At 43.7% G+C, this 23,524-nt stretch overlaps 1 protein-coding gene across 1 annotated transcript in view; it reads left to right on the top strand.

Annotated features, from left to right (window-relative positions):
* Window positions 1–2,731: 2,731 nt before the first annotated feature.
* LOC120936132 (uromodulin-like) overlaps window positions 2,732–23,524 on the top strand; it is a 90,357-nt gene continuing 69,564 nt past the window's right edge. The window contains exons 1-2 of the mRNA XM_040348261.1: window positions 2,732–2,929; window positions 10,999–11,058. Of these exons, the coding sequence (XP_040204195.1) occupies window positions 2,857–2,929; window positions 10,999–11,058 (133 nt within the window). The 5' untranslated portion in view covers window positions 2,732–2,856. The remainder of the gene's footprint in view (window positions 2,930–10,998; window positions 11,059–23,524) is intronic.

Below are 23,524 nucleotides of genomic sequence, written 5' to 3'. Positions count from 1 at the left end.
CGTCCACAAGGTGGCTCTCCTAGGCGAGAGCACGTAATATGACGTCCTGTCTCTCTGCCGCCACTAGGGGCGCGCGCCGCCGGAGGCGCGCGCCCCCCGCTCGCCCCCGACTCCCGTGCGTGTGCCCGGCGGGCGCGATCGCCGCCGGGCACACACGATCGCTCGGTACAGAGCGGGGAACGGGAGCTGTGTGTGTAAACACACAGCTCTCGTTCCTGTCAGCAGGGGAAATGCTGATCTTCGGTTCATACAATGTATGAACCGAGGATCAGTGTTTCCCCTAGTGAGGCCACCCCCCCCCCCACAGTAAGAACACACTCAGGCATACTTAACCCCTTCCCCGCCCCCTAGTGTTAACCCCTTCACTGCCAGTGGCATTTTTATAGTAATCCAATGCATTTTTATAGCACTGATCGCTATAAAAATGCCAATGGTCCCAAAAATGTGTAAAAAATTTCCAAAGTGTCCGCCATAATGTCGCAATACCGAAAAAAAATCGCTGATCGCCGCCATTACTAGTAAAAAAAAATATTAATAAAAATGCCATAAAAATACCCCCTATTTTGTAAACGCTATAACTTTTGCGCAAACCAATCAATAAACGCTTATTGCGATTTTTTTTATGAAAAATATGTAGAAGAATACGTATCGGCCTAAACTGAGGAAATTTTTTTTTTTTATATATTTTTGGGGGATATTTATTACAGCAAAAAGTAAAAAATATTCATTTTTTTCAAAATTGTCGTTCTATTTTTGTTTATAGCGCAAAAAATAAAAAACGCAGAGGTGATCAAATACCACCAAAAGAAAGCTCTATTTGTGGGAAAAAAAGGACGCCAATTTTGTTTGGGAGCCACGTCGCACGACCGCGCAATTGTCTGTTAAAGCGACGCAGTCCCGAATCGCAAAAAGTACTCTGGTCTTTGGGCAGCAATATGGTCCGGGGGGTAAGTGGTTAATAAAACTTAAAAAAAAAAAAAAGAAAGAAACAGTCCATACTTGCGTGTGTGTGTGTGTGTGCGGGGGGGGGGTATCCTCTTTCACTTACCTGATTCCAAGCTCTTTTTCTTCACTCAAAGCCGTTACATCATCTCATACTATAGAACAGAATTAATGGCCTGTACACACGATCCGAAAATCGGACGACTGATCGCGTTACTTTTTTTCCTTACTAGTCGCAAGTAGAAATTGAAGAGGTTACGAAAATTCTCGTACCACAGAAAAATTGGAAGTGATGTCGTGTTGTAGTGTTTTTGTAATGTGTTTTCGGACTACAACTGTACTGACTAAACGAAAATCGCACGATCTGGTATCGTACGAGGAACATTTCTGTGCTTGTCCGATCAAATAATATCGGATAAATTGTCGTGATTAGCTCTCGAAAGCTCTGTACTAACGATCCAATTATAATTTTCGGATCGTCTTTAGGGCCTTAAAGGGGTTGTAAAGCTTCGTGTTTTTTTCACCTTAATGCATCTTCTGCTTCCTGCTGGTGATCCCTCTAATGATATAAAGATATATATAGAAGAATCAGGACCTCCTTCCTCCTGCTGGTGATCCCTCTAATTATGCATCATAGAATTCTATTTACCTTTACCACTTCCTGGTCACATTGTTTGCTCATTTTTCAATCATCTGAAATAAGTACCCCCAAATATTTTTCCTCTGTAGTGATGGTCAACACTGTACCCCAATGTTGTACTCTTTCAGGGCAATCTTTTTCTCTAGGTGCATTATTTTACATTTAGAAACATTGAACTGCAGTTTCCACTGCTTTGACCAATCTTCCAGCAATGCCAATTTGCCAAATACTGTTTCCTATTACAGACTCCTCCAGGGATGTCAACTCTATTACACACCTTTGTGTCATCAGCAAAAAGACATACCTTGCCCAAAAAATATATCACTATATAACATATAGATTAGATAGAACAGGACATCTTGTGGTACACCACCTCTCTGTTCTGAGTGAACCCACTTTAAAACCACACTCTGGTATATATTCTTTAGCCAACCGCATATCCATGGGTGTCCGCTCCATAGGGCAAGGGAGGGCGCTTGCCCTCCCTAGAAACCAGTGCCATGATCCTCGGGGAGATAAACAGCGGGCAGGAAGCAAGGCGGCGGCACGACGAATCCAATTAGAGCCGCTCTCTTCTAGCTCCAGCTGACAGAGGGGGAGGGGGGCGATCAGGGGAGATATACAGTACAGCCAGCTTGGGGGGGCCCTTCATTTTTTATGATATTGTTGTTCAAAATTGCTAGTTGCTTGATAGTTGCATTAGGTTTCTCAAACCTTTGCATGCCTGCGCTTTATGTGATAATGACTAAGCCCCTCCCCTTCATGACATTGTCAAAAAGGGACCGAGCATGGATGACCTTAAAAATGCCCCCCCCTGAAAAAAGTTCAGCGGACGCCCATGCGCATATCCACTGAACCACACATGGGTTAAGTCTTAGCTTGTACATCTTTTGTATTGGATCATTATGTGGAATTTGGCTGCAAAAGTGGAAATATACTGGAAATACGCTTTAATGTTTGCCATTAGGGTGTAAACTGTTGTTCTGGTATGTTGCAATGCTCCAAATGAAGCAAATCAAATATTTAAATAGTGAACATATGATAATTGTTCAAATCTATTTAACCATTAAAAAATGTGACATGTCCTGTATGCAAAGTAGGGGTGGCTGTTTCCTGGGATCATTTAAAAACAGAGGTGTTTCCTTGTTTTATTTATATTTTGCATTGGGGTTCCTAGTTTTTAGTTACTAGTGTTTTCAATTATTTTGAATTGCATGTTTTGATTGTGCTTATATTTTCCAAGTTTCTGCAGAACTCTGGAAACCGTTAGAAATATGGGGAATATAAATCTGCAGTTTCTGGCATTCATTTTGCTAATCATCTGCAAATCCTGTACTTTGGCTTCAGGTAAGTTCTTTTTCCTTTATTCCCCTTTTCTCCCCTTTTTTCTTCCCTTTTCCATCAGAAATCTTGGTGGAAATCTGTAATTCAGAAAATGAAAAAGAAAACAAATTTTTTTTTTGTTTAAATTTTGTCTCCTTGTTTATTACTTGACCTCCTAGCATTTTTTGCTATTCAGCACTGCGCCAATTAAACTAGCTTTTGCTTGGTCATGCAACGTTGTACCCAAACAAAATTTATATAATTAGTTTCATACAAATAGAGCTTTCTTTTGGTGGTATTAAATTACAACTTTTTTTTTGATATATGAATAATAAAAAAAAAAAAAAACATCAAAACTTGAAAAATATATATTCTGGTTTACAATTTTGTAAATTAAGACCCAAATGTAGTCTGCTACATTTCTTTGGTAAAAATAACTCAAATCAGTGTTTAATATTTAGCACATGTGAAAGTCTACAAACTATTGTATACAGTATATGAACAATTGATATGTTTGATCAATTCTGTTGTACTGATGGCCTATCTCATTCCTTGAGGCCTTAAAATGTCAGGACAGTACAAATACCACTTTTTGAAAAATAGACAGTCCAAGGTATTTAATAAGAGGCATGGAGAGTTTTATGTAGTTGTAATTGTTTGTCACAATATTTGGAATTAAATTTGGTCCTTTTTTTTTTTGTTAAATCTTTTTTATAAATTTTCATTAACATACAAAATTAGCCCACGCAGGGACAAAACCTTTGCCCACGCATGGGCAGTTCTTCTTATGCGGCAACATACCGCAACAGGGCACAACATACATCATAAACAAACTTATACTATAACCCCAATGTGGGGAGAGGTTCAGTTCAGGAGAATCTGTGCTCAAATTGGTACCAACAGAATAATGCAACATGAGAATAGTTGGGTCAATATACTAACAGACTAGAGATATAGGGCCAGATTCAGGTAGCTCGGCGCATCTTTGTGCCGGCGTAGAGCATCTCATATGCGCTACGCCGATGTAACTCTGAGAGGCAAGAGCAGTATTCACAAAGCACTTGCTCCCTTTGTTGCGCCAGCGTAACGTAAATTGGCCGGCGTAAGCCCGCCTAATTCAAAGTAGGAAGGTAGTGGGTGTGATCTATTAAAATGAACTGTGACCCCATGCAAATGATGGTCCGAACGAACGGCGCATGCGCCGTACCATGGACGCATCCAAGTGCGCATGCTCAGAATCACGTCTAAAATACTCCATAAGATACCTCGAATCACTGCATACGACGTGACGTAAGCTACGCCCAGCCCTATTCACATAGTCCTACGTAAACGACGTAAAATTCGATCGTCCATACCTTTGCATGGCCTGCGCCTCCTATAGGTGGAATAACTTTACGCCGGATGTACGCCTTACGTAAACGGCGTAGATTACAGCGACGGGCGCAAGTACGTTCGTGAATCGGCGTATCTCGGTCATTTGCATATTCAACGCGTAAATCAACGGAAGCGCCCCTTGCGGCCAGCGTAAATATGCGCCCAGGCTCCGACGGCGTAGGAAACTTATGTCGGTCGGATGAAGCCACAATTCAGGTGTATCTAGCTTTGAGAATCAGGCGCATAGATACAACAGCGCATCCGTTCACTTATGCGGCGCATCAGTAGATACGTTGGCGTAAGTGCTTTATGAATCTGGCCCATCGTGTTAATCTAGGAATTGGTTACTGCATCAGTTGCTGTGGTATTGTCATCTAGCCAACAGGTCCTTAGCTTTTCAATTTTTTGTGGACAACCCCTACCTGAGTAGGTGGCTTTATACAGGGGTGAACTGGCATTCACTAGGCTTTTCCAGAATCTGAGAGACGATTGTTTCCTGTTCATCGTAATGGCCTTAAGAGCATAGTACAATAGCAGGGATATGAGTATTTTACTGGCTCTGAGCATTGACAGTTGTTCCACCAGCCCCAGCAGACCATATTTAGGAGCATAAGGAACACGAGTCTTCGTGACCTTAGCAATCACCTGGAGTACTTATTTCCAATAATGTTTGATTGCTGGGCAAACCCAAAAAATGTGGAAAAAGTCACACGATTGGTAGGAGCAACACAAGCGAAAACAGGAAGCGTACGCACGCTGCTACAGCACTTCCAAGAGCATTTACCACGCCTGACTTGTTTTTATGTATTGTGAGTACCCAGCGTTTTTTATTTAATAAACATTAGACTTTTAAAACGGTATCACACTATTTGGGCATCCTCTTTCCTTCTCTTGAATGGTCTTTGGAACCAAGCCATATATAGGGGGATAATCAAAGATTTGCCAGAGCGCTGCACAGGGCAGAAACTGTGGATGCTTGTTACCCCAGGAGGGGGTCCTGATCTGGTGAGTGTGGGATATATCTGAGCACGGAGGGTGCACTGAGTGAATCACCAGAATACCTCATCTCGAGTGGCATGCAGCACTTTTGCACGGATTATCCAGCACTTTATATTGCAGCACAATTTTTTTTTAGAAATTAATCATTCAGCATGTTAAAGACAAATGGACTATATTGTTTAATATCAGATTTCATATGTGACACATTTTTATTATCAACCATTTTATATATGCAATTTTGGTAGCATCTTTTAAGCATTTCCAATTTGATTTATTTAATCAATTATATTTTCACTATATATTTATTATCACCAGAACACTTATACCAGCATTTACGTGCACTACACATGTTTATGATCCACACAGAAGGCGCCACCACCTACTATCTCCCTCCCTCATATCTATATTCCACCTAGGTGGGGTACAATTGTAGGGGCAGCCACTGTAACTGACATCCCTTTTAGGCAGTTCTTTGTACATTTTTCACCGTCCTTCCTGCAGCCTATATTTTAGGGGTTTTCCGTGGCGCGGATTCACACCACTCCCCCCCCCCCCCCTATATAAAATTTGTGTCCATCCTGTATTTTAAACCAGACGGTGTATAGGCAGTGCACTCACCACCGCGAAAACCACAGCCTCCTACCAGATCTTTAGACCCCAAATTATAAAATTATAGGTGATCCAACAAGGCATGAAGCTGCATAGATCTTGCTTCAAGGATCTTATGGCATAGGAAACACAGGCGTTATTCCAATGTGAGACTCCAATTCAGTCGTTCTTCCTACCCTGTGTTAAAACTTGGCTAGTGAAAAACTAGACTCTTTGGCCCCTTTCACACGGACTTTCCAATCAAGTCCACCTGTCAGTTTTTCAGGTGGAACTGATGTCCGCAGTGACATGTCCACTGACACCCACTGCTATCCAATCTGATCCTGTCTGTGAAATCCAGACGGCTAGTGACCCTATTTTCCATTCATCTGGCAGATCGGATCGGATGGGTTTGGTTAATATTCATCCTATCTCTCCATAGACCCTAATGCCGCGTACAGACGGTCGTTTTTTGTGATGAAAAAAAACGAAGTTTTTGAAAACGTCATTTAAAATGACTGTGTGTGGGGAAAACGTTGTTTTATGTCTTCTGAAAAACGACAAAAATTTTTTTCGAACATGCTCGAATTTTTTGTGTCGTTTTTCAAAACGTTGTTTTTTGTGTCAATGAAAATGATAGTGTGTGGGCAAAACGACGTTTTTAAACCCGCGCATGCTCAGAAGCAAGTTATGAAGCTAGCTTCAATGTAAAAGAGTGCCGTCGTACGTGCTGAACGTAACCGCGCTTTGCTAGGGCATTTAAAAAAATGATGGTGTGTAGGCGACGTCGTTTTTGAAAATGAAGTTTCAAAAACGTCGTTTTATTTCATGATTCAAAACGTCGTTTTTTTTATCACAAAAAACGACCGTCTGTACGTGGCATAATAGTGTAATACCATCAAATGTTTAATTAAAAAAAACACCTAAAAACTACTTACAAAACTTCAGAGGAGTAAGCTCATAAACCATTAAGAATGGGTATGGTGCCGGATCCAAACAGGTGTGGGTGACGTCAGCACAATCCCTGCCTCGCCTGGATGTACGTTTTTTCTCAATAGACATTGTTAAGGGGATCGGTGAGATGTGAGACAGTCACATTACATTAAACTTGTTCATTTAATGAGATATTTTTTACATGCAGCATGGGCATACTAGAACTTCACACAAAACCTGTTATTTTGCTCCTCCTGAGTATGGGCATATCACATGTGTGAAGCTTTTTCAAAGCTCAGTCTGATTGTAATACCGTACATTGTATAACACAAAAATCAACCAATTATATCAAAACAGTACTGCAATGGTTCCCTCTACAAGTGGTCAGGGAATAAAGTTTAGTGTGTTGTCACCATCTTAGCATAAATGTGCTGGCATGTGCAATTGTGGAAACTCAACCACGGTTTCCTTGACTTAACACTTCTGACTTGTCTGGTGACACAGACCCCATTATTATGGTTACACTGTGACTGGTGCGATGGTGATTAGGGACACTGGTACATACAGAGATATCAAAGCATCAACCAATGCACATGATCACTGACAGAGGAGTACAATGTTACCATAGTGACACTACATTGCTCTTGTGTCAGTGCAGTGTTACTATGGTGACATTGTACTGCTGTGACTATTGACCAGAGACACTGGCCACTACAATGGCACACAGTGTCATCAGTACAGCCAGTGTCTCTGGTCACCAGACAGCAGAGCAGTACAATGTAACCACAGTGACATTGTACTTCTTGGGAGGGGTGGCTTTTTTTTGACACCTTGAGTGTTCATTACAGTGTCCATCACTGTAAGAGGAAATGGCATCATGCAGCATTTGTTTACAAGTGGGATCACTGTGATTGGTCTCGGTGATTACATAGTACAGGGTCAATTTAATTGGCCTTGTACCCCAATATGTGATCCAGTGTATCCGACACACCGATCACAGCACGTGCTGCTACTACAAAAAGCCACTATCAGTCCAATTATCTGCATTGGACAGGCAAGAGGAGGTTAAAGAAAAGAAACAACTCTATTTATACAGTTGCATTGTATCATAGTTATAATGGTTTTAACAGTTCCAAGCTTGATTTTGAATGGTGAAAAATCCAACAATCAAAATAAGTACCGTATTTATCGGCGCACAACACACACTTTTTCCCTCTTAAAATAGGGGGAAACTCGTGTGTGCGTGTTATATCCAATATAGGGCTGCCTTGGAGGAGAAAGAGGGAACGGGCACTGACGAAATACAGAGCCGTGTTCTCCTGTGTACTCGACTCGGTGGGCGGCACTAGGCGTGACTGTGAGCTGAGCACACATAATTGTTTATTGTTTATTGCTTATTGCTTGTATAGCGTAGAATCACCCGAAGGTATCGAAACGCTTCCAGACCTTAACAATTCACAACAAGACCGAGTGTTACAGGCATAAATTAACATAATAACAATATAAAATATGTACCACAGTTAAAATCAACTAATAAAACAACAATATAACACCATAAAACCAAAACAGTACAAAAACCATAGAAATCACATAAGACCAAGGAGAGACAACACACAATTCCCCACACAAACAGATCTAGCAGTGCTTCCCTCCAGAATGACCCTAACCTCACTCTTCCTATCAATCTGCCTCTGCCCACAGATAGGTTTTTAGATCCCTCCTGAATGTGGGTAGGTCAGGACTCTGTCTAAGACTTAGGGGAAGTAGATTCCATTCTCTCGGGCCAAGGACAGAAAAAGCCCTGCCCCCCCATTTTTTCAGCCGACTCTGTGGCTGTTCCAAACGGAATTAGCAGCTCCATCTAAGGGAGCGTCCAGTAACATGTCTATTCAATTTCTCACAGAGATAGGAGGGTCCTAGCCTGTAAAATGCTTTAAAAACAAGTGTTAGAATTTTAAAGCGCACCCTCTGACCAACTGGCAGCCAATGCAGGGCAGCCTGATGTCTCGCGGTGGGGCAGTGGCCTCTGAGATTTAATGCAAGACTTAGCGCCTGATTCTGGACTTTTTGAAATCTCCTAATCTGGACTTGAGGCAGTCCAGCCAGGAGACCATTACAATAGTCCAGATGGGGAAGGACCAGAGCGCGCACTACCGAGATCCCTTCCAGGTCTGACAGAAGAGGCAAAATGCGATAAAGAAGCCGCATCTTAAAATGGCAGGTCTTGACAACCTGACCAACATAGGGGATGAGCGTCAAGTCGCTGTCAATTAGGACCCCTAGTGTCCCCACCGTGTCGGCCGTCCGCGGGCACACCCCTGCCCCATCAGGCCATGATAACACCCAGTGTCCCCCAGGAATATTGCCTGATCTCAGAACCTCGGTTTTGGCCTGGTTTAGCTGCAGGTAATTAGATGCCATCCAGCTTTTTATGATCTCTAAACCTGCAACCAACTTGGCCTCCGTCTCTGGCTCATTGGTCGAGATTCTGGAGAACAACTGGGTGTCATCCGCATAGGACTGAAATCGAAGTCCCAGATTTGCGATCACCGCCAGCAGAGGGCGACGATAGATTTTAAAGAGAGGAGGGGAAAGCGGGGACCCCTGTGGCACCCCACAAGTCACCTTGATAGGCTCCGAGTAGAAGTCCCCTAGTTTCACCCTATACTCCCTCTCCTCTAAAAACTACTTAAACCATTTCAAGGCCTGGTCACTCACCCTCGCCACCTCCTGAAGCCGTGTCAGCAAGATCTGGTGATTTACTGTGTCGAATGCGGCTGACAGGTCCAGGAGGATGAGGATTGAGTGGGCCCCCCGGTCCGCGTCGACCAGTAGATGGTCCATGACATCTAGCAACGCCGTCTCCGTCCCATATTTGGGCCGGAAACTGGACTGCCACTTATCGAACAGATTGCCCTCCTCCATGAAAAGCTGCAGCTGACCACAGACAACCTTCTCCATTATCTTGGCTGGAAAGGATAGCCCTGTGATAGGCCTGGACTTCTCCGGGTCAGAGGGATCGGTACCACCTTTTTTTAAGATAGGAGTAACAATTGCCTGTTTAAAAAATCTAGGAACGGTACCGTCCACTAGAGAGCAATTGATAAGATCAGCTAAAACTGGGGCTAAAATCACAAGGGCTTCTTTAAACACCTGGCCTGGACACGGGTCGGAAGGAGGTGCTGAAGCCTTAGATTTCTCAATTAAATCCAAGACTTCTACGGCTGAAACTGGCCTAAAATCAAATTCTGAAACCAGAAGATCCGGCTCTGTATTTTGGCAGGGCTCGTTCCCTTCTTCCCCTTCAAGATAGCGCTATCCAGCTCTGTCTTTCCCTGGGAGGAACTGGGCGTGACTACGAGCCGAGCACACAGAAGGTCAGGCTTTGTATTTTGGCAGGGCTCGTTCCCTTCTTCCCCTTCAAGATAGCCCTATCCGGCTCTGTCTTCCCTTGGGCAGAACTGGGCGATCCGGAAATGACAAGGCTGTAGATGGGCACTGATTAGGTTGTAATGATGGGCAAGGCGGTAGATGGGCACTGATTAGGCTGCAATGATGAGCAGATGGGCACTGATTAGGCTGCAATGATGGGCATATGGGCACTGATTAGGCCGCAATGATGGGCATTGATTAGGCCACAATGATGGGCACTGATTAGTCTGCAATGATGGGCACTGATCAGTGCCTGTCTGCCCATCATTGCAGCCTAATCAGTGCCCATCTGCCCATCATTGCAGCCTAATTAGGCTGAAATGATGGGCACTGATTAGGCTGTAAGGATGGACAAGGCTGCAGATGGGCGCTGATTATGCTGCAATGATGGGCAAGGTTGCCATGATGGGCACCAATCAGACTGCAGTTATGAGCAATGGCGAGGCTGCATTGATGGGCACTGACCCTTATTTTGCTTTAAAATTGTATTTATTTAAAATGTACGTTTTTTTTTTCCTGAAACTTCCCTATTAAAATTAAGGTGCGTGTTATACTCCGATCAATACAGTCATTTCTATTTAGCATGACAGACAATTAGGCATATCTGGTCTGTACAGTACTGTACATATGGTCCTGAAATTCAGATTAACGTTATCTAGAATAGATAGCAGAAACATACAGTATACACTGTTGTTATAATTAGCATATGTTTTGCACTTTTAAAATGAAATAATTGACCCTCTGTACTATATTATCACCTACCTCAGATTTTTCCACAACCATTATGCCGCGGTCTACAGGGAGTCCAGAATGTGCTGAAAACAAAGGTAAAAGTGCATGTTTTTTTATACTATATATCTCAATAATGTAGTAGTTTGCAGTTTGCTTGTGAAAATCGATTTACATTCACAAACAATACCATCACTTAAAGCCTAAGTTTAGGTATTTTTCTTTAAAACCTCAGCACAAGGGACAGTACTTGTATTTAAAAGGAAGTGCCCCTTGTGCTAATGCCAGCGTTGAAAGCGGAAGACACCCCCTACAACTCTGGGTGCTATGGAGCCTAATATAAGAACTGCACCTGTCACAGGTAATTATCAGTAATGCTAAATACAGTATGTCCACACTTTTCACCCATTACCCCTGTTTATAGAAGCTGCACTATACTGTACCTTCTATAAATTATAAGAGCTCAATGAATGGAGGATGCAGACCTTTTATTCATTTGACCCTCCTCTATTTATAGCTTACTTTTCATTAATGAAAGTTATAGTACAGATTCTATAAATATAAGAGTTGGGCAGAAAGGGCGGGCATAGTTGGCACACTTGACAAGTGTCTTTGCCAGGTTCAGCACTCCTATTAATCCCTGCAGCATGAAAAGAATACAGCTGCGGGGTGGTCAGACGGCTTTAGATTTTAACTAGGATTGCCGACATCAGCACAAGAGACCCTTCTCAATAAATTGAAGTATCATCCTTTGTTCTGTTTTTTGTTTTCTTTGTTTTTTTATTTCCTAAACTTAGGCTTTAAAGCTCCCCGCAATAGATAATCCTCTCTGGGAAGCTCTCTCCTGAGAGGGTAAGCTTGCGGGCGCACTCCCTGTTATACACTCTGCGTCCATAGACACAGAGTGTATGACTCGGTCCCTCTGGATTTGGATTTGATTGACAGCAGCAGGAGCCAATGGTCAATCTATCCAATCAACACCGAGACTCTGTGGAGAAGAGGATGCCGGGGGACGTGCACAGCAGGTGAACTGGCTCAGGTAAGTAAAACGAGGGAAGTGTTTTTTCACCATAATGCATACGATGCATTAAGGTGAAACACAAACCTTTATGTGACAAACCCAGGACTATGTCCGCCGTCAATGCTTTCTTTGTCCAGAATCAGCACTATCCAAGACTCTTTAACTAGAGATGCACCGATACCAATACTAGTATCGGCGCCGATACTAGCCACTTTCGTGAGTATCGATACTCGCGAAAATGCTCCGATACCGGAAGTGACGTTGCGTGGACAGAGCCAATTTCCAGCGGCCCCAGCCCCTTACTCCTGCGGCGACTTCTCGGCTCTTGCGGGCACAGCACTTGCTTCTTTGCCTGTGTGGAGGCCGGGAGCGACAGGCGCGCAATGACTTCCTGTTTCAGGAGAAAAAAAGCAAGGTAACTGGCGTAGGCTAAGCCTAATGTTCCTCCTACCCTCCTCTGCATGGCCGGCATCATCTTCTCCCCCAGGCCAGGAGCGGGGGTCTGTGACCAGTGACGTGACTCGTGAGGAGAAGAGACAAGTGTCATGAGAAAAAGAAGAGGAACCCTACCCTCCTCTGCGCGGCCGACATCATATCCCCCAGGCCAGGAGCGGGGGTCTGTGACGTCACCACCAGAAAAAGAAGGGGAACCCCCAGGCAGCAGCAGCCAGCAGGGATTAGCACTGAGTGCAGCCTAGCAGGTATGTACTCTTGAAGATTGTGCATGTGTGTGTGTGCCACTGTGCCAGGCCCAAGCAGAAGCAAGCAGCCAGTTAAATATAGTGCTAAATATGGATTATATAAATATGCATAGCAGCCAGAGATATCACAAATAAAGTGACATGCATATTTATATAATCCATATTTGGCACTATATTTAACTGGCTGCTTGCTTCTGCTTGGGCCTGGCACACGCGAACAATCGCACACGATGATAACTACTTAAAGTCATCATCATGTGTGATTGTGCGTGTGTGCCAAGCAGAAGCAGCCAATCAAATATAGTGCTCCTCTCATCTCCCCTGAGAGACACCTGTACCCTGCCTGCAGTCCTTAACTGTCTCCTGTACCATGCCTGCAGTCCCTGACTGTCTCTTGTACCATGCCTGCAGTCTCTAACTGTCTCCTGTACCATGCCTGCAGTCACTTTCACCCCACCTTCAACTACCGCCACCTCCCAAACCACCCCTCTTCCTAGGCGATAGGTATCTTGGTATCTGCAATTTTCTGCAAGTACTCTTACTTAAGTACGGGTATTTTACTTAAGTACGGGTATTTTTTAAGTACTCAGTGTTAAAAAAGTGGCATCAGTGCATCCCTATCTTTAACCCACCCAGTCACCAGACAAACAACTTGGAGTACATCAGAAATAGCCTTTTTATTTGTGATCTCACACAAATATATACACAAGGATGACAATACAAACTGTAACCAGAAACCTAATTAACATGAGCTAATTACCAATCCTTTAGACCAGTGGTTTTCAACCTGGGGTTCAAATGATGATTTTTCAGGGGTCACCAAATCCTGGGCTGTTCCTGAAGCCTGCACCCTTCTCCATACTTTTTGCGGCCACCCAGAAGGGCTGTCCCTGGAGCCTGCGGCCGCCCACTCAGCTTCTTTGCAGCTGCCCATTCAGTTCACAACATGGCTGGGGGGCAGAGACTAGAGGTCAGCTGACTGGTGAGGAATATGAAGTGGGAGGGGCTGGACCCTATCTCCTGATTTCAGCATAGGTGTCACTGCTATGAGACACCACAAAGTCAGAGATTGTGACATGATAAGTATGTGCTGGAGAGGATTGCTGAGGGTATTACACTGGGCAGTATTTGTAGAAAAGGAGTTTGGAGGGCATAATGGCAGGCAGTATTTGGAGGACAGCAGTGTGAAGGGTATGACAGTGGGCATTTTTTGGAAGAAAGGCATGTGTAGACTGGAGAGTATGACAGTGGGCAGTATTTTGGGGGGGAGCAGTGTGGAAGGTATGACCATCGGCAGTATTGGAAGTTAGAAATGCAGAAGGTATACAAGTGGGCAGTATGTGCAGGGCAAGAGTTTGGTTGGTACAAAAGGGACAGAACACTGATGGTGGAGAGAAAAATGCTGCTCACCCCGGTGTATACAATAGAGACATGTTCCCATTTGTTTTTTTTGGCAGCTCAGATAGACAAGAAATGATTTCAATGTAGTAAAAATTGGTATTTATTCACATATATAAAATTCCTTGGTCAAAAAGTGGGGCAAAAAATAGATTACATAGTAGAAAATAAGTTGCGGCATGGCACAGAGACAAGGTTTACATGTAATGTATAAACGGTGCACAACATTGCATTTATACGGCTAATAAATGATGTTGCAGTATAAACTGTTTCTAACGCGTTTCGACCTTACAGGTCTTCTTCAGAGGATTTATTGTGTTGTGACTGGAAAGGAACACACAAGGATTAAACATCTCATAACATTTAATTTGGCTTTTTGATTACAAGAAGTACACCTTTAAAACCACCCACCATTACATTCATATAGAAAACCTTGAAATAAAGGAGACATGGGTGGAAAAAGGGGAAAAAACATGATAATATGCATGTACAAAATGAGGAAGTGGTTAAATGTATTATTAAACTTGGTAAAAATGTAAGGAACGTCTCGATGTGAGTGTTCTATGCTGGATGGGGGTATCCGAAAGTCCTCCCAGGGATGCTCCGAAACTCGGATATCATACTCAAGCGTCCGCACCGGAGGGCCCCGCTCAACACAACAGAGGGTCACCCCCTATGGATGGAACCAGCGTGGATTGGACCGACAATGGGGGGAAGGGAGACAAAGCAAGGAAAAGATTGGACTGCGAACAGAATGATGTATATTACAGATCTGAGGCTTTGTATGTGTATGCATACAAGGTGTGTACCTATGAGTAGATAAAGGTGCTACGAGATATAGGTCCTGAAGGTAATAGGGGTAGAGAAATAATGAGTGGGATGTGGCAAAGAAAATGCCTCCCTAAAAGACCAGGTATGGAACACAATACACTCCCAAAGGGGGGGAAAGAAAGGACAGGGGGAGGGGAAAGGGGTGAGGAAATGGGGGGAAAATTGGGAAATTGGGGAACAAGGGGGGGGGAGAGGTGGAAATGAGGGGAGAGATGGAAGGTTATTAAAGTGAGGGTTGGTAGATAAAGGGGAAATCATAGTGTCCGTGAAGGAGGGGTGAAAGAAAGAGGAGTGAGGGGATGAGAAAATATAAAGGAAAGAGAAAGGACAGGGAAAGGAGAGTTATTGAAGGAGGAAGTGTAGGGCATAAAAGGAGGAAAAAATGCAAAAATTGAAAAGAGGGGGAAGGAAAGAGGAGAAACAAGAATATAAAAAAAAAAGGGAAAACAAATAAAATAATAAAATTAGATAAAAAAGTGAAGCTTCAAATTAGTGCCAGTATAGGGTGGAAAAGAGGAATAGGTAGTGACTGTGAAAGACAAGGGAAATGTGAGGAAAAGTTGACCAAGGAGGGGGACATGTGAGGAGGTGAAGGGGGAAAGAGAGAAGAAAGAAGAAAAGGGGGAGAAGAAAAGGGAGAAAAGAAAAAAAAGAGGGGGCGAGGGGAGGGAAAAGAATAAAAAGGAAAAGGGGGGAACGAGGGGGATGGGGGGAGTAAAGGGGAAAGGATAGGGGAGAAGGGAAGGAAAAGGGGAGGGAGGGAGGTAAAAGCATGAGTGAGGATGGACTAGTGATAAGAATAAGTGATGAATAAAAAGTGACAAGTGAATTGAATGGTGAAAAGGGAAGGGATTGTGTGGGATGAGGGAAAAAAGTAAGGGGACCGATGGGGGGCTGGGACATGTGAAAAAATGGGAACCGTGGTAGGCTGACATAATGAGGGGGGGGGGAGAAAAGGAAAAAAGGGGGGGAGGGGAGGGGTGGCATAGGAATGAGGGGGGGGGGGGGGGAAAGGAGGGGAGAAAAAGGAAAGGAGAAGGAAAGGTTGAAGGTGGTGAGGAAAACAGTGGTGTCCAAGAGGAAGGTGAGAAAGGGGGAAGTGGGGGTATAGGAAAGTGATGGGGAATGGGAGGGTGAGGGGAAGGGGAAGGGGGGGGTTTGAATTGGGAGGGAAAAACGTGGGGGACATATAAACAGGAAGTCAGTAAAAAGAGGGGAGGGGGAAAAGGGGAGATGGTCAAGTATAAGGGAAAAAGGTGGGGACCGGGTGGGACTGGGACAAGTGAGAGTGGCGAAACAAGGGGCAGTGATGGGCTGACAGAATGGAAATGAGGGGAAAAAAGAGCGCTAAATAGAAAAGAGCAACAGACCAAATGGGGGGCAAAAGGGGACCAATTACCTTGTAAATGGGAAAATGTATTTTTAAAAATGTACAAACATCCAAAGCAGGGATCAAGCTCTCTGGTAGAAAGACCGCTGGTGCTATAGGAAACAGCACTTGTTAGCGTGGTTCCCTCTGTGGGAATAGAGTGAGTACAATTGTTGAAATTGATCACAAAGAAAGAGGGCAACAAGAGGCCCCCTAAGGACAGGATGGGTAAAATAATTAATTATAGGCTTACCCAGAACGGGGAAAGAAACAGCGTGCTAGTCCTGGAGGTTTAGCAGTGATCCTCCAGGAGTAGCAGGTGGGATGGCGGTATATATAGTGCACCTGTTGGCCAAAGGGGGGGGTAAGGAAACAGACCCACCCCCATTCCAAATCAAGCGTATGGGACCTGACCCTCCCAAGTCGATCAGGGGTCCAAGGTGTGCACATGGCAAAGGAGCGAGGTGCATAATGGGGGTGGCCACCTTGGCGTGTGGAAGCGCAATCAGCGTCGGCGGCAGTCGCCGCTTCCGGCACGCTAAAGTGACGGCGTGATGTCACCGCGTGCGTGCGGACCAGCCGCGCACGCGCGGTGCACGCCACAAGGTGCAGGAGCGGTTTCACATGCCGCCAGCAGGGGGAGAGTGCATCCTCCGCAATAGACGGCCGTGCACTGTCGCCATCATGCGGGGGATGCTAGAGCATACAAGTACGTTGTATTCTCACCCTGCTGGGCGGTGAACAGGAAACCAAACGGCGAGGGCTGCTGCGATGAAACCAAAGGGGACATCCGTAGAGGACCATCAAGAAAAACTCCCAGGCAGCAAAAAAAGGAGAGAGCATACACATGTAAAATAGAAAAAGACAAAATAATTACATAATGGTAAAAAAAGCTCCATAATCACATTACAAGAATTACATGAATGAGAATGAACATGCAACAACATTAGTGTGTATGATCTAAAAAACAGCAATAATTTTCACCCATTATACATATGTGACTACATGAATGTAGTTGTATTGAGTATTGTTCTAAAAGGGCTTAAGGCATAGCAAGGGAAGGAACCTCAAGTGGCATTTCTAACATAGGCACATTAGTCCGGTCAATATGTGGAGTAATTGTATCACATGGCTAAAGACAATCTAAAGTGACAGATATTAAGTGGGATGATCATGGTGAGATACGCCATGGGATAGAGAGGATAGTGGCTCTATGTAAAGAGTCAAGAATAGTCATGGAGAGGGGAGTTTGTTTTAAATGACGTATAAGTTATTGTGTTTTCCCAGATACAAAGCCCTTAAGGAAGGGGGCAAAAGCAGGGCCGGATTAACAATGGGGCTGATGGAGCTGCAGCTCCAGGCCCCTGTCTCAAGATAGGCCCATTTGCCCAAAAAAAAAAAAAAAAAAAAATTTTTTTTTTTTTTTTTTTTTTAAGAATTTTTTTTTTCTAAGATCGAATTTGGGGGGTTGTAGCTCGATGACCAGAGGTCACAGAAACCCCACATTTGGGGGTAGGCATGGGAAGAGCTACCCCACAACTGGTTAAAATATGGGACGGTTATCATTTATGGTTCCGGAGATACGGGCCTGCTTGCACAGCCTGTCAGAAGCTACATTCAGAGCGGCCAATATAAATACAAGCTGACACACTGCAGCAGACTGTAAGGATCACAGTGCTTAGAATAATTATTTGTATATTACTCATGGTAATTAACCCCTTGCCACCCAGGCCAATTCTGACACTTATATACTACATGTAAAAATCATCATTTGTTTTTTGCTAGAAAATGACTCTATGGTGGTCTTTGCACTTTTTATGTTGCAGGGTACAGAGCTGCACGATTCTGGCTAAAATGAGAATTGCAATTTTTTTGCTTAGAAGATAGATCACGATTCTCTCACGATTGTTGCGGCGTAACATCATCTTTCACATTAAAACAAAAAAAAAAAAAAAAATGGGCTAACTTCACTGTTTTGTTTTTATGGTTTTTATTATTCATTGAAGTGGGAAAATGCAGTGTGACATAACATATGGCAGCAATCGCCATTGTATTCCCTAGAGTCTCTGCTAAAATATATATAATGTTTGGCAGTTCCAAGTAATTTTCTAGCAAATAATATTGCTTTCTAACTTAAGAAACAAGTGTTGGACTTTAAGTGGTTAAATTTAGTTACAATGTTAGTTAGTTACAATGTTTCATTTTGTTTACAAACTTCGCAGACTGCCCAGATTTGTTCTTTACACACAGAAGTGTATCCCTTTTATCTAAGAAGGAAGCGTCAGTTACAATGTTTCCTGATAAAAACTTGGCAGACTGCCCAGATATTTTCTTTTGACAGCTGAAAGTCTCTCCACTTGTTATATGAAAGAATCAGCAAACTCTGCATTGGAGATCGTCAGGGGGGTTGAATAGAGATCACGATTTTTTTAACGATTAATTGTGCAGCTCTAGCACGGTATTTGCGCATCAATTTTTCAAACATGTTTTTTTGGAAAAAAATGTTTCATTCATTAAAAAAACAGTTAGTTAAGTTAGCACAATTTTTTTTGGTATCCTAAGCGATGCTTTACATTTTTTTAGGTTACATGTTTAGAGTTACAGAGGAGGTCTAGTACTAGAATTATTGTTCTCACTCTAACGATCGTGGCATATGTAACCTGTGTGTATCTGGCTCTGATACTACCAGTGCCTACCCAGCCACTGACTAGTATCTCTCCCCAGCCTGTCCCCACACACCCTCTCACCTGCTGACCTGTGGATGGGGGAATCACTCCTGCAGTGTTATTGTGTTCTGCCAGTGCGTACAATGATCAGTGTTGCTAACTTTAGCTGGCAGCACTGATTGTTTTAAGAAAAAAAAAAACAGGCTGGTTGTACTCAAGTTGATTAATAGATTGACTTGTGTAAAACCAGCTAGCCCATACATAGATTGACTATGGCTGGTCTCTGCATAATTGGCGTAATATCAATCCATGTATGACCCGCTTAACCACTACTCAGTCCCTAAATATCCTTCCACTCCTGTACATAGTGCTCACTGTCATACCCTACACACTCCTCTCCTGTACATAGTGCCCACTGTCATACCCTCCACACTCCTCTCCTATACATAGCGCCCACTGTCATACCCTTCACACTCCTCTCCTGTACATAGTGCCTGCTGTCATACACTTCTCTCCTGTACTTAGTGCCCACTGTCGCACCCTCCACACTCATCTCCTGTACATACTGCTCACTGTCATACCCTCCACACTCCTCTCCTATACATAGTGTCCACTGTCATACCCTCCACACTCCTCTCCTATACACAGTGTTCACTGTCATACCCTCCACACTCCTCTCCTATACATAGAGCCCACTATCATACCGTCTACATTCCTCTCCTGTACATACTGCCCACTGTCATACCCTCCACACTCCTCTCCTGTACATACTGCCCCATCATACCCTCCACACTTCTCTCTGGTACGTACTACCCTCTGTCATACCCCCTCACTCTTCCTGTACATACTGCCCATTGTCATACCCTTCACACTCTTCTCCTGTACATAGTGCTTTTTTCCGTACCCTTTGTACTCCTCTCCTGTACATAGTGCCCACTGTTAGACCCTCCACATTCCTCCCCCTCACCTGCACATACTTCCCACTTATATACCGTCCATACTCCTTCCCTATGTCGCTTACCCACAAAAACAGTTCTTTAAAATTATACTGAATATCCTCAATGTTACCAGCTCTAGAATGGATACACTTTTGTTAGTTCAACTAAAGGAAATATCAGTTCTCATATTTGTTCTGCCCCATTATTAGTACTCTTTTAATTTTGTGATTACTACTATGATGTATAGAGGAACATCGGGGGATCTCAGCTACTCTAAATATAGCACTTATATAAAAAAGTGGCCCTGAAAATATTTTTTAAATGTTGGCAACTGTGCACTTAGGCACTGCCCAAGGGCCACCGTCCACCGGGTCAGTAGGGGGCCCCATGAAAGGCTCCTGGGATCCTGTGATAATAAAGCGGTAGTAAACTTTCCTGACATTACTACTTTTTAGAGGCCCTGGGGTAGGTTATGCCACAACGTACAAGTATGCACAGCATATTAGCAAATTTGTGTACACTTACATTTTCAGACTGAGCCCTCCAGTGCTGCGCTGTGATGAATCAGGCGGGGCCTGGACACTTCCATCTTCACCCGGTCTTCCTTCTGGGTTCTGTGCCTTTGGTCACTTGCCTTGGCTGGGCTGCGTTCATGTCATTCCCACGCATTTATTTATTATTTATTACACCCCATTCACACCTCCGCGACAAAACGCCCGACGCCGGCCGCTCGTGCCGCTGGAGGGGAGAATTCCCATTGCTGTCTATGAGATGGTTCACATCTCATAGACGCCGTTCACCTGCGGCATGAAAAAAAGTCCCGGACCCTTTTTTTCAGGCGGCATTGGCGTTCGGCCATACAAAGCAATAGGAAGGATTTGTAAAAAAAAAGTTACACTATTCGCGGCAAAATACGCCGCATACGCGGCGTTACTTGTCGCGGTGGTGTGAATGCAGCCTAAAAGGCCCCACCAAAATCCTCAGCACCAGGCCCATGATGTTCTTAATCTGGCCCTGGGCAAAAGAAACTGATTTGTTTAAGCCTGGCGGGGATGTAGCTTGTAATCTGAAAATCCAACGCTGCTCATGTTGGAGCAGAATTTTGTTCCAGTCACCGCCTCTATCTGGAATGTGAATTCTATAGAGCGCGGTGAAGGAAACTTTGGGTACAGTATAGTTATGCTGGGATACTGCATGTCTCCCAATGGGAAGATATAAATTGCCAATCTCCATGCTATAGATGTGTTTAGCTATTCTTCACCAAAACTCTTGTTTGGTCTTTCCGATATGAAAGGCACCGCATTCACACTCCATCAAATAAACGATACCCTGGGTCTGACAATTGGTGAAATGTGATGGTTTGAAAAGGTCACCATTGGGAAGTCGAAAGATCTTTTCCTTCTTAATGAGTGGACAGTGTGAGCAGTGACCACATGGAAAAGTACCACGTACAGGGCAATGTTAATTTTTCTTAACAACATCCTTATACTCACTTTGTACTAAGCGATCCTTGATCGAAGTAGCACGTTTGAAAGTGATGGAAGGGTGGTCAGCAATAAGTGGTTTAATTTTTGGATCATCTGTTAGAATGGTCCAATTCTTAGAGAAGATTTGTTGAATCGATTTGTGTTAACGGGAAAACCGTAGGATAATTCTGGTGACATCTGAATCGGAACTAGACACTAGACTTATTTTTATATAGAAGTGTATGTCTAGGGGAAAGATAGGTTTTGTTATAGGACTTCCGTAAACAGTTACGGCTATAACCTCGAGAGAGAAGTCTGTTCTGAAGTTTGCCAGCTTCCTCGAAGTAAAGTGCATCACTGGAACAATTGTGACGCAGTCGCAGATACTGTCCAAAAGGTATAGAATTCTTCAGAGGAAGTGGATGAGAACTGTCAGCGTGGAGTACTGTGTTTCAGGCTGTGCTCTTCCGGTATAAGGTGCTACAAAGATGTCTACTGGCATCTACATATAGTCTAACATCCAAAAAAGTAATGCTACTTTTATCATAGGTCATTGTAAATTTTAAATTGTAGGCATTACGATTAAGACAGTTGAAAAATTGTAATAGTGAGGTCTCAGGGCCCTCCCATATGACCAGGATGTCGTCGATGTATCTTCGCCACATTTTAATGTGGCTCAGACAATCAACGAGGGCTTCGTCACATGGGAGGGATTGCTCCCACTCCCCCAGGTACAAATTGGCGTAGGATGGGGCACAATAAGTCCCCATCGCTACGCCTTGTACCTGGAGGTAGTGGGAGCAGTTAAAAGAAAAACAATTGTATTGTAGTATATATCTGAGAGAGTCTACTAGGAATTCATCTAAGGTATGATCATGGAGGTAGCCATGGGTCAGACATTTGTGTATAGTTTGGATCCCCTTGTCATGGGGTATACTACTATACAAAGCCTCGACATCAATGGCGACCAGGATGGAGTCATCAGAAATGAGGACTTCATCTTGTGATCTGTAGAAGATGGATGGTGTCTTTAACAAAAGAGGGCAATAGTGCAACATATGGCTAAAGGTAACTATCCACAACACGGCTAAGATTCTCAGATATAGATCCATTGCCGGAAACTATGGGTCTTCTCGGGGGAGGGTTTTTGAGTTTGTGAATTTTCGGAAGACAGTAGAATGTCGCAATTTTTGGATACTTGGTGCGGATAAAATCATACATATATCTTGAGATAGTATGATCGGCAAAAGCCTTGTCCACAAGTATATAAAAATTAGCAAAATATTGATGAATGGAGAGCACGGAAATCCGTTTGTACCACTCTACATTGGCCAAAATGGTTTCACACATAGTTATGTAATCACAATTATCCATAAGGACGATATTGCCCCCCTTGTCAGAGGGTTTAACTGTAAATGTGGCGTTGTCCGCAAGAGCGGACAGTGCCTCATTCTCGCTGGGAGATAAATTCCGAGGTTCTAGCTTGTGAAGAGGTAGTTTGTTAAGATCCCTAATGGTCTGCTTTACAAAAGTTGATACATTGGCGTTGATGTTAAGAGGAGGACAGGTCTGTGAGGGTTTTTTGAAAAAGTTGGGTGGGTTGACAGATGATTTTTCCACCTCATCGAGTAAGGTGTCCAAATCCAGTTGGTCAATTAGGTCAATACAATGATTTTCTTCATGTAGGAGAGTCAGGTCTCGAAGGGGCTTGAACTCCCGCATGCTAAAACCAGACCAGTCAATTTTGTCCACCTCATTATCAGCTTTAGAATGTATTATTCTAAGTAGAAGCTTCCTAGCAAATAGATGTAAATCAGTAATGACTTCAAAGAGATTGAAATTTTCATCCGGACAGAAAGTCAAACCTCGGGAAAGAACCTGAATCTCAGCGTCAGTCAGCACATGGGAGGAAAGGTTGATCACATTGGAATGTTGGATGTAATTCGTACCACAAAAGGGTCCAGGCCCCTCCCACTTCTGGTTATTGGGGGGGAGCCAGAGCCCCGTGGGGGTATGACAGTGGGGAGTAGGTTCAGGAGAGAGTTGGAGGGTATGACATGGGGCAGTATGTTCAGAAGAGGCATACCAGAGATTGTGACATAAGTATGTGCTGGAGAGGATTGCTGAGGGTATGACACTGGGCAGTATGTGTAGGAAAGGAGTTTTTAGGGCAT

This window comes from Rana temporaria, chromosome 4, assembly GCF_905171775.1.
Source record: "Rana temporaria chromosome 4, aRanTem1.1, whole genome shotgun sequence".
In the NCBI taxonomy this organism is placed as follows: Eukaryota; Metazoa; Chordata; class Amphibia; order Anura; family Ranidae; genus Rana; species Rana temporaria.
The sequence above is the reverse complement of the archived record's forward strand: the minus strand, read 5'-3'. Positions and strand labels throughout refer to the sequence as shown.